Source organism: Aplysia californica, unplaced genomic scaffold (assembly GCF_000002075.1).
Source record: "Aplysia californica isolate F4 #8 unplaced genomic scaffold, AplCal3.0 scaffold00035, whole genome shotgun sequence".
NCBI lineage: Eukaryota > Metazoa > Mollusca > Gastropoda > Aplysiida > Aplysiidae > Aplysia > Aplysia californica.
Window position 1 is genome coordinate 1,828,848 of NW_004797305.1, and position 13,569 is coordinate 1,842,416.

At 37.5% G+C, this 13,569-nt stretch overlaps 1 protein-coding gene across 1 annotated transcript in view; it reads right to left on the reverse strand.

Annotated features, from left to right (window-relative positions):
* Positions 1-1,935: 1,935 nt before the first annotated feature.
* The window catches only part of LOC101853440 (BCL2/adenovirus E1B 19 kDa protein-interacting protein 3), a 42,139-nt gene continuing 30,505 nt past the window's right edge, over positions 1,936-13,569 (reverse strand). The window contains exons 2-6 of the mRNA XM_005091759.3: positions 12,264-12,450; positions 11,110-11,170; positions 9,666-9,724; positions 8,619-8,780; positions 1,936-7,374 (exon numbers count right to left, since the gene is read on the reverse strand). Coding sequence (XP_005091816.1) covers positions 7,311-7,374; positions 8,619-8,780; positions 9,666-9,724; positions 11,110-11,170; positions 12,264-12,450 — 533 coding nt within the window. The 3' untranslated portion in view covers positions 1,936-7,310. The remainder of the gene's footprint in view (positions 7,375-8,618; positions 8,781-9,665; positions 9,725-11,109; positions 11,171-12,263; positions 12,451-13,569) is intronic.

Sequence of the window (13,569 nt, forward strand, 5' to 3'; positions counted from 1 at the left end):
CGGTAGATTTAACTACCTATAAATAGATGGAAGTTTGACCCGTGTCAAAGGTTGGGGGTGGCTGACGATTCGGAGGTGGCTGCGGGTTGACGAAAGGGAAAAGCGCGGCGGCTGCAGCCAAGCCTTCTCTATTGATTTTGGACCACCGAGAGATCTTTAACGTGCACAACTTGCACACGGGACCTCGGAGATTTTTCGCCCTTATCCGAGAAGGCTAGCTAGGTGCTATATCTTACTCTTACCTACCCTTAGAACATAGGTGTGGGTGAAAGACAGTAAGAAGGAGCCAAGCAGTAAAGCAGTAAAAAAAACTGCAGAAAGAGCTAGGAGCCCAGAGGAGGGGGTAAAGGTGGAGGGGCGGCAGAAAGTGGAGATATATGAAGCCTACAGAACATGGCTAGAGAGCAGGAAAGGAGGTGAAAGGAAATTTTTTAAAGAGTAGAAAAGTTTCCGTCGTCGTCAGGTTTCGAACTACGGATCAATAGAATGAGAGGTTAACACCGTAACCTCTAAACCACGAGAGCCCCCCCCCCCGAAAAAAGTTTCCCCCTGAAGCCTTGAAGTTTTCCTGCTGACTTTATGTCACTACTTAAGGGACAGGATGAGTGCAATACTATGATTATGGTGAACATTCACCACAGTTTCCTTTGCACTGGCTCACTACAGACTCATGATTTTTTTTTCTTTTAAGTGCGGTCGAAAAATTGTGGTGCAACTCATTGTCAAACATTTCCTCGACAATCGAGGAAAGAATCTAACTTTTGCACGATGACTTGTATCAATTCGTCGTAACAGATCAACATTTTAGTAAACACCTGTTAGCTGTATTTTAAAAATCTCACCAGGTGGATTCAACATATTTCTAAAGGTTTACATCCCATGAGTTGGGGCAATACTCAAGCAAGTCTTCCCTTTATTCTAATTGTGACACTACACCATGAAACGCAAGTTTTGAGAACCTTTATAGTATTCATAAATGTTACATGACGTCAATTTGACACCGCCCCCCCTCCCTTCCCCGGAACTTACTCGACCTAGCATGCACATCCTAGCATGCACATCCGAGATCTCCACTCACGATGGTGCCTCACCATTCGGATCGCCGTGACGTCAGGCACGAAAGAGCATTTAAACTTGTATTAAGAATGGGGAATCAAAATTTACTTATACCTCGTGTTGTGCCCCTCCTTCGTCCGACCCTGACGCATTATCTAATTCTGTCTGCTAACAAACATGATAGCTGTCAGTTGTATAGTGATTAAGATGCCCGATTTCTTCTCTTCTTTTGGCTTTCTGAGAATACCATGGCAACAAAGAACCTATTTTCTGGTCCAAAGCTGTTGCATCATTTTATTGATCTCCACAAAGATAATTATGCTGTGGCATGATAAATACATGCAAACACACAGCCATTGGATGGACACACAAAATATGATATTGTACAAAGTCATCCCACGATCAACCAAGTCCACACCAGAGTAGGGCCATTAACTAAGATTTACATCCATTACTGTGAACTTTCAAAATCACTTCTTTTTCGTAGCTTCATCAAGGGTATTACAACCCCCTCACCCCACCCCTCCACCTACCAAAAGTCAGACAAATTAATTGTTGTAAACTTCTCAGTAACTGATTCAATTTTGTTGCGCAAAAATAGTAAAATTCTCCAAGAGATATTTCAGAAAGTGGGTGGGTTTAGTAGATAAATCTTAATTTGAACTTTCTGCACCTTCATATTCACAAGCATCAGTTAAAATTATATACATATATATAGGAGTTGAGAAAAGGCAGTGGACAGAAAGTACAGCAAAAAGAAAGAAAGCTTTTCAGAAATGACACATTGCACCAGAGCAAAAGTTTTGACCCAAATAAGCACACCCAACTGATAATACAAATAGTTATGATTATTAAAAAATGTTAAAAGACAAGTGCAACATGTTTTCCAAGACATCCATTTTATTTATCATAAATTAAAGATACAATTATACCATGGTTGAGATAAGGGTCCGAGCTTATATTACACACACATGAATTCATCAGTACCAGACGACATGTACCTGAATATACCAAAACCTTGGTACAAAGTCAACATAGAGTAATGTCTTCGGGTCATCAGATGGGCCTCCATCTGATTGCTTTGTTTTCATGGCAATTCAATTGAATTGTACTGGAAGGGTTAAAATAATGCAGTCTCAGCTCCTGAAGGAGCACCCTCCAGTCCCAATCAAACAAGACAAAAACCAAAACCAAAACCATCATCAGGGTCTAGCTGTGGGAGAGGGTGTAATCAGCCTTACACTGAAGGTCTGCAACTTTTGGCTGATTCAGCAGTAAAATTCTAGTTCCCTAAAAATCAGGGGGGAATTCTAACAAAGAAAACAGAACAAATGCAAAATAAATAAAATGTTGGAAATACATTCTCTTTCAAAAGAATGTTAAACAGAAGGTAACAAAAGTTTTGAAAACAAATTTTATAAAAAGTTTCTTGCTTTTTTCCCATAAAAATCTCAACAGGGAAAAAATTGCGTGAAGCTCACAGCCTCCAACAAGAACTGAGGAACAAGTAACATTGTGATATTCACATATTGGTAAAACCCCCACACCGCCACTTCACAGCACATTAAAAACAAAAATAAAACAAAGAACAAAAAATGAACAGGGGAAAAACATAGAAGTAGAAGTGTAAGGGATAAAATTACCACTATAAAGTCCACTGCTATTCTTAAACTTACAGAACATTTTCTTTAAAAAATAAATATAAAAATCATTCTGTGAAAACATAAGTGTAATTTAATCAGAACGGACTTTTTTTTCCTGCATGAAGATAGAGATAACAAAAAGAATAAGGCCCCTATTTCTGTTCATCTTTGACAAGGAATGAAACAGCTCTTAAAAAACTGATGTTAATTAAATAGTCAAACAAGTCATAGTCTCTAAAACTTGAACTCCTTTCCTGACAAGTAGTGGAAATCTGCATCAATAACTCCCTAGTAGTTTCTTTAAGAACAATGAACAAACTTACTACCTAATAAACCCATTGCCCCAAGTCCATTTCACAAATGCACACTATTTATGAATATTCCTCCACCTTAAAGTCAAAGGTACACTAATGAAACAAGCTTGTAACTTCATTGTAAGTGTCGTTTTGAGGTACAACTTTTCATCACGCACTATCAATAGATCAACAAGAAAGCAAAGGTACATTGATAGCTACAATATTGAATTTGCCAAAATTATTCACAAGCATTTTTTTGTACCCTCAATGACTAGGGACAATGTGTTTACAAAAAAAAAAAAAAAAAAAAATGCAATCTGGTAATGAATGAAATGTGTACCAATTTGCATCATGTACAAGAATATACAGTGATTATGTACATGGCAGCATGCCCTTTGAAAATCCCTGCCCAAGTAAAAGCATAAAAACAGCAACTAAAATAGTGTTTAAAACTGCACCACAAAGCATTTCAACTAAAAAATCATACTGAAATATAAAGGAAAAAAAAACCCCACTCAATATTTTTAGTTCTGCATCGTTTATATTTCACCCCTGAATTTAAAAAAATATTAACACAAAGATAAGATGCATTTTAAAAATTTCAAATCAAGAGGGTTGGAGTGAATAAAATGTCGCTATCATTTTAAAAACTCATGATTGAGTCTGATGTTAATTCTTATTATTCTTAAGATTTTTATCTCTTTGATGCATTCGCAGCATTTTCAACCGATAAATTAATTTTTTTTTAAAATAAAAAATTATATAGCTTGTAAGATGTTGCTTTTTTAAACCTTTGACAAAGCGAACATATTAATCAATAAAAAAAATAATAAATCAACATAATAAACAAACATAATAAACCAGAGTCAATGTATATCACCATGCAAATGAAAAGAATTGAACATGAGAGCTTGAGTAAGAAACAAAAAGTAGGCATCAATTCCTGTATTTTTCCTTAGTGAGATTGCACATTGAACATTTAATGAAAATGCAATAACCAATCCAAAATATACATGGAGAACCACAAAAGGATAGAGAATGCTTTCAGGCCAAAATTTATAAAAAAAACAACCCTGTTTTCATTCCACAAAAGATCAGAGTCGAATAAAAGTTAACGTCTCTGAGAAAGTGAAAGCCAGAAAAGCACCAAAACTTATGGAGAGCATGACTGTTCCCTCCAGGAAATGTAACCATTGAAGGGAGGATGATCTCAATCAGAAACATTGTTTTTTAATAAGTGTGGCTGATGGGAGTATTGTCTAGGACAATAATCATGTCACTTCAGTTACTCCCTGAAAACACTATCTGAAAGTAATATTATCTGACCGTTTAAACTGCACTTATTAGAAAATAACAGGCAAACCAAAAGCCATTATTTTAAACCACAGAAGCATTCTTTAAACCCATGAACTCAAAATATTACATCTTATCAAGTTTGACATCCCATCTCCATTCTGGTATGACAGACTGAATTTGTTGATAAGCAAAGCTGGGAGGCTAAAATTCCTAAAATCTTTATTTCTGACAAACAAAAGATGTGAAAAGAAACATACATAAAATTTGGTAACCAAGATTGTACAACAAATATACAAGAGGTTTAAAAATTCCTCAAACGTTGTTTCAGAAGCAAAAGCATTCTAAAGCACGAAATTCTGTAATTATAAATACAGCACACACATATATCTAAGATAAGGACAGTAATGTCTGGCTGTATGGAAATGAACAGCTTGAACTTAACAAATTTTAAATAAACACAAATGTGTCATTGCACAAGCTAAACAAGAGCATATTTCCAAAATTGAAATTTTTTTTTTTTAATGTATATTTCACTGCACAGAGGAATTGTGTATCTTTTAAAAAAAAGTATTAGACCAGACAAATTTTAGTTTGAATTCCCCTGAACTGATACCAGTTAACAGTTATTGTCAACCGAAACAAATTAAACACAATCTTCCTTTACTATTTTGGAAGAAAGGCACACGTCACCAGGATAAATTCAGCATAATATGACAGACAAAAGTTTGGCCTTCCAAACTGAGCAAGTAAATTCAATCCAAAATACCAACGTTTGCATAACTGTTCATACCTTGTTCTTCTATAGAACTAAACACATCAACATAATGGGAAAGCTGCCCTGCCAGTCTCACAATAACCAAGAAACAGAAATGGTTTGAGACAAAAATTTTCTCTTATGCTCCTGTCCTTCGAAGACTCTAAACTGTTGAGTTCATTTCATTGTCCTCCCTTGTCTTTCCCTTGATCTGTGGTAATGCCAGTGGTGGTCTCTGTGATAATGCAAGTGATGGTCGGAGATACCCAATCATAGGTCTCCACAATAGGTGTTACATCCCCCCTCCCCCAAGAATTGATAAGGATAACAGTGTCACTGAAGAGAAGAAGAGGCACATAACAAGTCTAACCAAAGCCACCACAAATAATTCACAACATTTCAATCTATTGCCTTGATTCTTACCTAACTTTGACTTGACTGAACTGAAGCACTTCCAAGCAAAACAAAACTTTCAACACTGTCCCAAGCAGAAGTATCCTCAGACATTGGAATGTGTGAGAAAGTCGGAGGACACAGTATCAGGACAAAAGACGATCATTCCTCCAGCTGCTGTTGTCTCAGCTAGCAAAACCGAACTGCTAGTCTTTTTCTTATTCCAAATTTGCACACAGATCATTTGCCACAAGCTTGCAGCTTCTTTTCCGCTGACCAAAAGAGAACATTACAGAGTGCTGTCTACTGAAAAACCTTCCAGCCTGTCACTGAGGCATTAATTAAAAGATCTCGATAGAAAGCAAAGAGCTGCACTGAAATGATACTTTTTCATTGTGTTACTTCAGGAGGGAAAAACGGTCTGCAAGAAAAGAAGTGTACTGTCTACAAATAAAGCAATTTTCCAAAAACCCCATGTAAGATCTAGATCAATTTCTACAATAAAATTTAGTTTACACAACAATATAAACTTCAAGATCCATGTAAACAAGCGTTTTCAGAAGCAATTAAACAAAATAACAATAACATAAATGGTGTTATCTCTTCAAAAGACGGAAAGTCACCACTTAAAACATTTTTCTTTGCCAATCATAAAAACAATCTTGAACATATTGCTTGCTCCACTGGTCTAATAACTACACAAGATATTGCCATGGCAAACAATACTTGTAGAACTGAATAAAGTGAACAGATTTTAACTGCACTCACCTTTTAAATACAATAATAGGATGAATCATTTAGGTCAAGCTTCACAGCTAAGGGGCTCATCATAAATTGTCATGAGGGTTAGTGAATTTGGACCTCAACTGATACCAAATTAATACACAAACTGTAACTTTGTGTAAAACGTCCCTGAAAAGGAAATCATACTTTTCCCCTCCTTTGGAATTATATAGACTGTATACAGTGATCTATCTAGCTAAACCTATTCTAGGTAGTGCCTGCTCCCCTCAACCAAAGACAAAATTTTTGCGTAATGGATGCATTTAGCTGACCAAAGAACCCTTGATAAACAACTTCACTTTTCATGCTACTTACTCTCTGACACATTAACACATTTCCAATGTTTTACAGCAATTTTTGAAAAGACCGCATTATGACTCTTTGCTCTGCCATGCTAAGCAAAAGTGGAAGGCAGACAAAAAAAAACCAGGCTGCAAACATCAGTTCTGGCTTCATTCTCAAGGGCATTCCTATCTCGACACCTCTCCTCCAAGAGCCCCGGGAAGGTCAACAGGTAAGCCCTAAAGAAAGGACAAATGTCTAAAAAGACAAAATTGTGTATTAACCTTCAACACTACACTTGACAAGAAACCATGAGACAGTCCCCCCGATTCGCTGTCATAGAAGTGTCATAGCCTTAAAAGTCAAAAACGAAAGGGGAAAAGTAGAATGTCCATCATACCCACAGAGAAGTGACAGAAGCACAAAGATTTAGCCTACTGGACTGCCCTTGAGAGATAAACTCTATGGTCTGATAGAGAACCCATAACACACAGAGACACATGCCTGGTTTACCAGAGTACTTGTATGTGTGAACAAAGAAAAGGCGATGGATTATATACAGCACATACCAGCACAGTTGAGATGAAAATGAGTGGTGAAATCAACATTTGAATTAAAAACATAACAGAGAATAAAATGCTTTGTGAAAATAACATGTTGGGAAAAAAAACAAAAGCAAATGGGGAGACACCATTTAACCTCTGTATTTTAAAAAAAATCTCCCCAAAAATGTACAGAAAAAAAATTCCTCGGCTCCTTAAGAGCCCTGTGGTAGAAATCTGTCCGGGAATACTATGAGAGCTTGCGTCAGTCCAGGGTGGCATGAGCTATGGCGGGGAGGTTGCAGTATTTCTTCATGTACAGAAGAACTCTGAAAGAAAATCATGAATGATATGCATTAGTCTCCAAATATTTCTTGTATAATCATGTACAGTTTAATTTCCACGACAATGTTGAATAATTTACAGCAATTCATTTGCTCCAGTTTTTGCTAACCAATAAAGATTGGAAAACGGTATATTATCAACATCTGGCTTCAGTCAAACTTAAGTCAAAATTAAACATTAAACTGACCCACAATAGCACCACTGCCAACTTTTCAAAACCAAAAAACCGACTATGTACATGGCAAGTCCAGATGGTGGACATGGGTCAGGGAACCCCCCTCCAAACCCTTCACACACATTTTTATATGCAATGAATTCCAAGTATTCCAAGTTTACCTGCAACAATAATGTCATAAATGTTAGTAAAAGTCTCTCTAATTGACTTACGGCCTTCATACTCATTATTTTTCACAGATCCTGTTTTGAAAGTCCAATATCTTTTTTCAGCATCAGCATGCCAACGAGGGACAATACAGTCAAATTTGCCCTAACAGAAACCTGTGTAAGAAGGAAACTTATCATAATAGAATCTCTCCGCTCTCCCCTAGATAAATTCCTCTATAATTACCTCTATAAAATGGAAATCTCTCTAAAGCGGAAATGGAATGAAAAATTCCCTCATTTTTTGGGGTTTTTACCTGTCTACGACGGAAAAAGTTTTGCCCACTCAGCCCTGATTTGAAACAAAACTATTAATTTTGGTTCCATCGGCTTTAACTTTTACGCTATGCCGCCAGTCGAGGAAGGGGAGTAGGGGTGTAATTTGGGAGTAGACGTTATCCCATCCATGTGAACCTTCAGCAGTGCAGATGGTCAGGGTGGTCTGGGTATGAAATCTCCCATGTAGTGCCTGTTAAAGTGCCAGAATAGCATTCCAGCACGGAAACTGTCATGAGTAGCCACAGGCAAGAGGTGCGAAATTAGTTTGACCAGTGCCAGCTCTGCCGTAAGCTGACAAAATGCCTTTTTCTTTCATTTTGGCACCAACCACATTTATTTGCTCAATCAAGTCTGATCAGGTTGAAAAGTCAAAGTGAAACAGTGACTAGCTTCTGAATAAATTCAAACTCAAATTTAGAAATCACTCTATTTTTCAATGTTTATGCTGACCAAAAAAACCCCCTCTTTTTCTTGAAATTGCCTAACTCGTGAGAAAATGTCTCTTTCTCCGATTTTATTATTTTGACGGGAACCTGATTTCCCCACGGTGCCTCACATATCTACTCACGCTGCTGCTCCCAAGAAGAATGTACAAGCATGTGTGAGGATCAGGGTCGGCAGGTTGGCCAAGGAGAAAAGACGTGTCTTCTTCATTACATTGGTGTTACGCACGCTCAAGGCTGGCCGTCCTTTGCTTCCTGGGTGTCGAAATCTTTCATTCCAGTTTTCACTGTAAACAAAACACCACTTTGATAAGATGTGAAAGACAGATGAAATGACAGTCAACTAAAAGTCAATATAAGTGAAGGCAAAGTGTTAGACACTAATCTGATATGCATCTTTTCAGTGCAAAACTGGAACATCTTTTAGAACTTAAGATTAAAATATTGTAAACACATAATTATGTAAAAACACTCCTCACTGCAGTGGGAATATAACAGCAGAGGTAAATTTTTCTAACTGAACAGCAATGGTTCACATGGTGATGATACAATATCATTTCCATTCCATACTTTTGTTTTTGAAACAACATTCCAGGCTGATAAAGCAACATACAGTCGAACCTGCCTTAACAGACTCGGAAAATTTCATTGGTAGCTAGAGGGGTAGCATTGGTTGACTGTGCTTATTACACCAAGGGGTCGGGCTAAGGCGGGAAGCAAAGGAGATGTTCAAACGTTTCTGTTCTTAATAGGTCAAACAGCGGTCCTATGATAAGCAAGCACTGGTGGTAATTGGATAAATAAGACTGACGCATGTCATTATCAGAGAGGATAGCAGCTGAGAGGTGCAAAGTTTTAACCACTTGTGATTGCTTGCCGACCGGACAAGCGACCCTTGGTCCCACCAGCTGGGCCTTTGTCCCCCCCCCCCATCTCTCCACTAAATTCCCCTGTCTAAGATGAAATTTTTTTTCTGGCTCCCTTGCAATTCAGTCTTACACAGGTGCGACTGTATCTGACTTTACAAAAGAAGCCATCTTAAGAATGTTTTTGAAAAAGTTAAAGAAAACAAAACTGTTTTTTAAATTACAACATCAAAAGTTGATATTCCTCAGAACTCCACGTTGAACAAATTACAAAGTACAGAAATACACAATTTGCAAATGCCTTACAATGATTGCAGAGCCTCAGGTCGACTTGACCAATCCCATATCCAGTCTGTGCCAGGATCCTGATGAGAGACATAAGACATAAAGAATTGTAAGAAAATATAATACTATATTAGAGCACAGGATTGCATAATGATCTAAGAAAGCAACTACTCGGAAAACAAATATCTGAATATTGAAACTTTGTACATATCAGTGTTATTTCACAACTGTCCAAACAAATTTCTAGAGGTTTCCAGATAAAGCTGTTATTAGAATAAAGGCATCAAGGGGTATCCTACCATTTAATTACGATGTGTTTTGTTCTTTCTGTCCTAGATTTTAACTGAAAAATAGAGAGTGCCCAAGTCACGTTCTGATTTGGCGCTCTCATTTTCTGTATTTTTCTCAAAACAAAAAAAAATTTATATGCTCTTGGAATGACATTAACTATATCATAATTGTCAGGACATATGACAAACTGAAAACCATCTAGAATTTGTATGAGCAATGCAATCAAAACATAACAGGGGACACATATGTAGAGAGACCTTTTTTTTTTAGGTTCAAAATTTCTCACTTTTTACAACTACAGTGGCCTCCGCCTAAGATCCCGGTGCTCAGGAGCAAGGAAAATGCGGGACCTTAAGCGAACAGGGATCTTAGCAGAATGGCCTGGGGGGAGGATCCAAAGAAACTCATGGTCAGGCCTATAATCTGTATAAATGATCTTCCCTTACTTAAAAATAAAATGAACTGACGTGATTCCTGGGCACTCCTTTTTTTTTTTCCCCGGGGGGGGCTTTTAAAAAAGATACAGCGTCAGATGGGAACCAGTTGGCTCCAAGCAATGTCCCCCGCGAAAAAATTTATTGCTTTCCATCTCTAATGGAGTTCCCTGTCCATGTCATGATGCATCATAAATCGTTGTGTTGTGACCAAACCGAAAAAAAATTTTTTTTATATAAAAGGCAGGTTCACTGCCAACAGATGACCTCACTATGCAAAGGCGATCGGACAGTCCACGAGTATGGGCGCCAGTCTGTCTAGGAAGTTCAAGTGCAAAACTGAAAGACGAGAGTGATGGTTGGGAAAACGTAAGCGTCCATGAGTTCACAGTTTGATGGAATGTAGTTTGACTGTTGCTTGTAGATCCTCCCCATCTAGTGTATGATCTTGTTCTTTAGTTTTTTCTTAAATAAAGAAAGAATAATAAAATTATGACCTGAAAAGCGGGATCTCAGCCGAATGTAGCTTCTTCAGTGCGGGATCTTAGGAGTGACTTCTATATAATAAAATTTCTTTCTGTTTTTCCAAAATATAATAAAAATTCTGTTTTTCCAAAACAGCAGGATCTAAGGCGAACTGGGACCATAAGCGGTGGGATCTTAGGCGGAGACTACGGTAATTAAGTCACATTAAGACTGCAAATTTTTCACAGAAATGGAAGAACAAAAGAACGTTTTACCTGTTTTGACTTCCACTCTTCACTTGGCCATTCACCACTTGGACTTGGAGGACTTTTGGGACTGCAACAAAAGAAAATTATTAGTACTATTGTAAATTAACACCCTTACACTTCCTTTCAGCCTCCAACATTTATCTTATAATGTGCTTTAAAAAAATCTCAGAATGTGACAAATTTCAACATGTTGAATACAATTGATAAGGTAAGTAAATGAAATTGTATATTCATGAACAAATTAAATGTACGGGAAATAATGAAGAAAAAAATCCAGTGTAGGTTCATGACACACTGTTTAATCAATTAAAATATAAGCAAAAGGAATCCTTCCTCATATCACAAAGATGAAGGCAGGCTACACAACTACTGTCTTAAATTGCAGGAGCAAGTCTACTGACAACATGAATTTCTAATAGTGTATACATCCAGCAATAGTTGAAAAGGATTAATTCTTTCTACAGATGCAAATACAGTGACACCATCTGGAGACAATAACCTTGCTAGACAGGCATCCATGATGTGTTCCCATAAGACTCAAGTTCCTATCCCTCTCTGTTTGCTCATACTCAAAGTACCAACAAGTACTTTGTTTAAACTGAATTTCTCTCAAAGGGAGACAGTATAGGTATTCTATTTAAGCAGCTCTGCAGTGAAAGGCAAATAAAAAAAAGAAGTACAGTAAGCATTTAACTCATTCACTACATAATTTCTTTTCTCATTCTAATCTTACTTTTTTCCACATCTCCAAAGGGCACATCATAAAATGTGCATCTAACATTAGATGCTACATAGTTTGATGACTGCGAGTCCATAAAATAACATTTGTGGTGAAGCAGTTAAATTTCCTATGTAAAGAAAAAAAAAAAAAAAAAAAACAAGTGATGGATACAAAACGGAAAAGATCTCGCAGTAACACATTTTAACAAACAAAAAAAATTCGTCTCCTGTTGTTACCAACTGAATTTTGCTTAATATTTCAATTGTTACACTGTACAAGGCAATTAAAAATGGCCACTTCCCATTTCTCCTCTTGTAAGTAAGTATTTTGCATCATAATGACCTTGTGTACGATATAGTCTTGTCTAAGACGGCCACTTTTCCTCAACAATGGGTGGCCGTGTCAGACAATTTCAACTATATATATTTGATTATCTCACCTTCCCCCTACAGAAGACTCTTTGCTCTGTGGTCGAGATGGGGTCCGAGACTCCCTCTGGGCATCAATAAGCAGCTTCTCAATACTGCCTGTGTAAGATACTTGAGGGTCGGCGCTGCTTGAACTTGCTTCTATAACATCTGGGGGATTCATGGGTTGATTGCTGTAGTGCAGTTCCACCCAGGAATCTGAAAAACACACACAAAAACCCCCAAATATTTTGAGTAAGGTTCACCTTCACAATAAGGACAATATCAAGTTATCTCACAGCAAAACTTTGTGAACTAATCATAGGCAACAGTAATGAGAGACTTGTCTCTTCTCTCACCATCTCTCTATCAGATGAACGAATAATACATATTTTTATTAAAACGATACCACAAGCCAGATTTGATTGAAAATGTTTTTTAGTTTAGTTTTAGTAAAAAATTTACGGCACTTGCAACACAATTATTTCATAAGTGCTGAAGATTTAGAGGAGTTGCAAGAGAGTAACAAACAAAAAAGAGGAGAGATAAGGATGATAGATGTTTGATAGAAAAGAAGCAGCAAACTACACCTGAACACCCATCAGCCACCTGCAGAAATGTTTTTTTCATCACCATCAACACTCTAAATCATCAAGGAGGCAGGCTGCTTTTACCTTGCCTGTCAGGGCTACCAACCACCCAATCTATAGTAAGGTGGATAAAAAGAAACAACCAAAAGACCAGAAAGAAAGGCTAAATTTCCAACCTCGGATCTAAAATAAACAAAAGCGTAACTCAAACAAAACAAATTGTGAGTGTTGTTGGTTATGCCCAAAGCAACATAGTTTCAATCATTTGGGAGGCAGACTGCTTTGATCCTGCTTGCCAGGTCCACCTCGTTTTTAATTTTAGTTTTAGTAGAGGTTTTACGGCACTTGCAACTGCATAAGGTCATATGAGCGCAAGAAAAGATTAGAGGTGTTACAAGAGAGTAACAAACATAAAAAAGAAGAAGGGGAGATAAGGACGATAGATGTTTGATAGGAAAGAAGAACTAAGCCAAACCAGAGCACCCGCCAACCACCCACAGGTCCACATCGGGCTGAGGAGAGAGATAAAATGTTGACCGAGATACAATGTAACCAAAAAAAATTCAGCTGCCAGTGCCAGTCCACTTCCCTGTCTACAGCGATAATACAGGCTGCCTCAAGTCCCGCCTGAGTGATCACGGTCTACCAAGATAACGCATTCTACCGTAAGGCCTGCACAGTGTAATGTTATACAATCATTCCCATACCCCGATGCACTTCTTTCAAGAAATCAGGGGAGCTAGCCCCG